General features: G+C 54.6%; 1 protein-coding gene across 1 annotated transcript in view; it reads right to left on the minus strand.

The window, feature by feature from the left end:
• The window catches only part of LOC107119748 (5-hydroxytryptamine receptor 3A-like), a 29608-nt gene extending 28296 nt beyond the window's left edge, over positions 1–1312 (minus strand). Inside the window, exon 1 of the mRNA XM_015422330.1 lies at positions 1243–1312. Coding sequence (XP_015277816.1) covers positions 1243–1312 — 70 coding nt within the window. The remainder of the gene's footprint in view (positions 1–1242) is intronic.
• Between the last annotated feature and the right edge of the window lie 284 nt (positions 1313–1596).

Raw genomic sequence — 1596 nt, forward strand, 5'->3', positions numbered from 1 at the left:
GGGTGGCATCTAGACCAGTATCTCATGTCCAGCTGCAGCCAGCCAACTATCCCCGGAGAAACTCACAAGCACAGGAGGACGGCAATCGCCTCCCTTGGCTGTTCGTTTCCTGCATCGGATACTCACAGGTACACTGTGCCCAGGCCTGGAGGTTCTCTGTGGCTACTAGCCATTGAAAGCCCTTTCTGAAATGAATGAGTCTGGAACCCACTCAAAGCCCTCCAAGCCAGGGGCCGCCCACCACAGTGCCTTGTAGCAAATTCTAAGGTCATCTTCTGCAAGGGGGTGGCTGTTCTTTCATCTCAGCTGTTCCAGCCCTCCTGACTGGTGGTGGAGAGTGCCGTCAATTCACAGCCAGCTTATGGTGACCCTGTGGGGTTTCCAAGGCAGGAGATGTTCAGCGATGGTTTGCCCTTGCCTGCCTCTGCGTAGCAACCCTGGGCTTCCTTGGGGGTCTCCCATCCAAGTACTAACCACAACTGACCCTGCTGAGCTTCCAAGATGAGGCTATCCTGGGCTACCCTCAGAGCACCCTGTTTACCCCACCATGAAGCTGCCTTCTACTGAATCAGACCCTTGGTGTATCAAGGACAGTTTTGTCCACTTAGAAGAAGAAGAAGAGACTGGATTTATACCCCACCCTTCACTACCCCAAGAAGTCTCAGAGAGGCTTACAAACTCCCTTCCCCACGACAGACACCCTGTGAGGTCGGTGGGGCTGAGAGAGCTCTGACCAACACTGCTCTTTTTCAAGAACAGCTCTTATCAGAACTATGGCTTGCCCAAGGTCATCCAGTGGTGCAAGTGGAGGAGTAGAGAATCAAACCCGGTTCTCCCAGATGAGAGTCCGCGCACTTAACCACGACACCACACTTAGCCTGGCAGTGAGTCTCCAGGGTCTCAGGCGGAGGTCTTTCCCATGGCCTACTATCTGATCCTTTAACTGGAGACGCCGGGGACTGAACCTGGGACCTTCCGCATGCCAAGCAGATGATCTTTCACGGAGCCACGGCTCCTCCCCAGCGGCCACGACGACGACTGCCTATCGATGCTCTTCCATAATCAGCACGCAAGGTGCAAAACGGGACCGAGAAGCGCCAACAGCCTCAGACATCCTGCTGATCAGAACAGGACTTTATCCACCTCTCCCAACGGAACCCGCCGCAGGTCTCCCGACAAGGGCTTGACCCAGACATGCACCACAGACACGGCTGAGCGAAATGTCCGTCCAGGTTGCCTTACCTTTGCTGGGCAGCACGCAGGTAAACGGGAGGCAGATGAGGAAGAGCAGCAGAGTCTCCTTGGGAGCCATGGGTGCCTTCGGAAGGGGGGCAGGAGTTGTCACAGCCGCCGGATGCCAAGAAGGAAGTCCTGCGTTGCCTCCGTGGAGAAATTAAACACAATTAAGGAGCCAGTGGGCACTTTACTCCTTCCCTTGCCCGCTTCCCCTGAACTGTCGGATTTTTTGAAAATGCATAATTAATGTTGCAATCAGTCTCTCTCTCTCTCTCTCTCTCTCTCTCTCTCTCTCTCTCTCTCTCTCTCTCTTGCTGCTGCTGCTGCCTCAAGTTTCAGGCAGGGAGGATTCCAAGATCT

Source organism: Gekko japonicus, unplaced genomic scaffold (assembly GCF_001447785.1).
Source record: "Gekko japonicus isolate JY-2015 unplaced genomic scaffold, Gekko_japonicus_V1.1 scaffold805, whole genome shotgun sequence".
NCBI lineage: Eukaryota > Metazoa > Chordata > Lepidosauria > Squamata > Gekkonidae > Gekko > Gekko japonicus.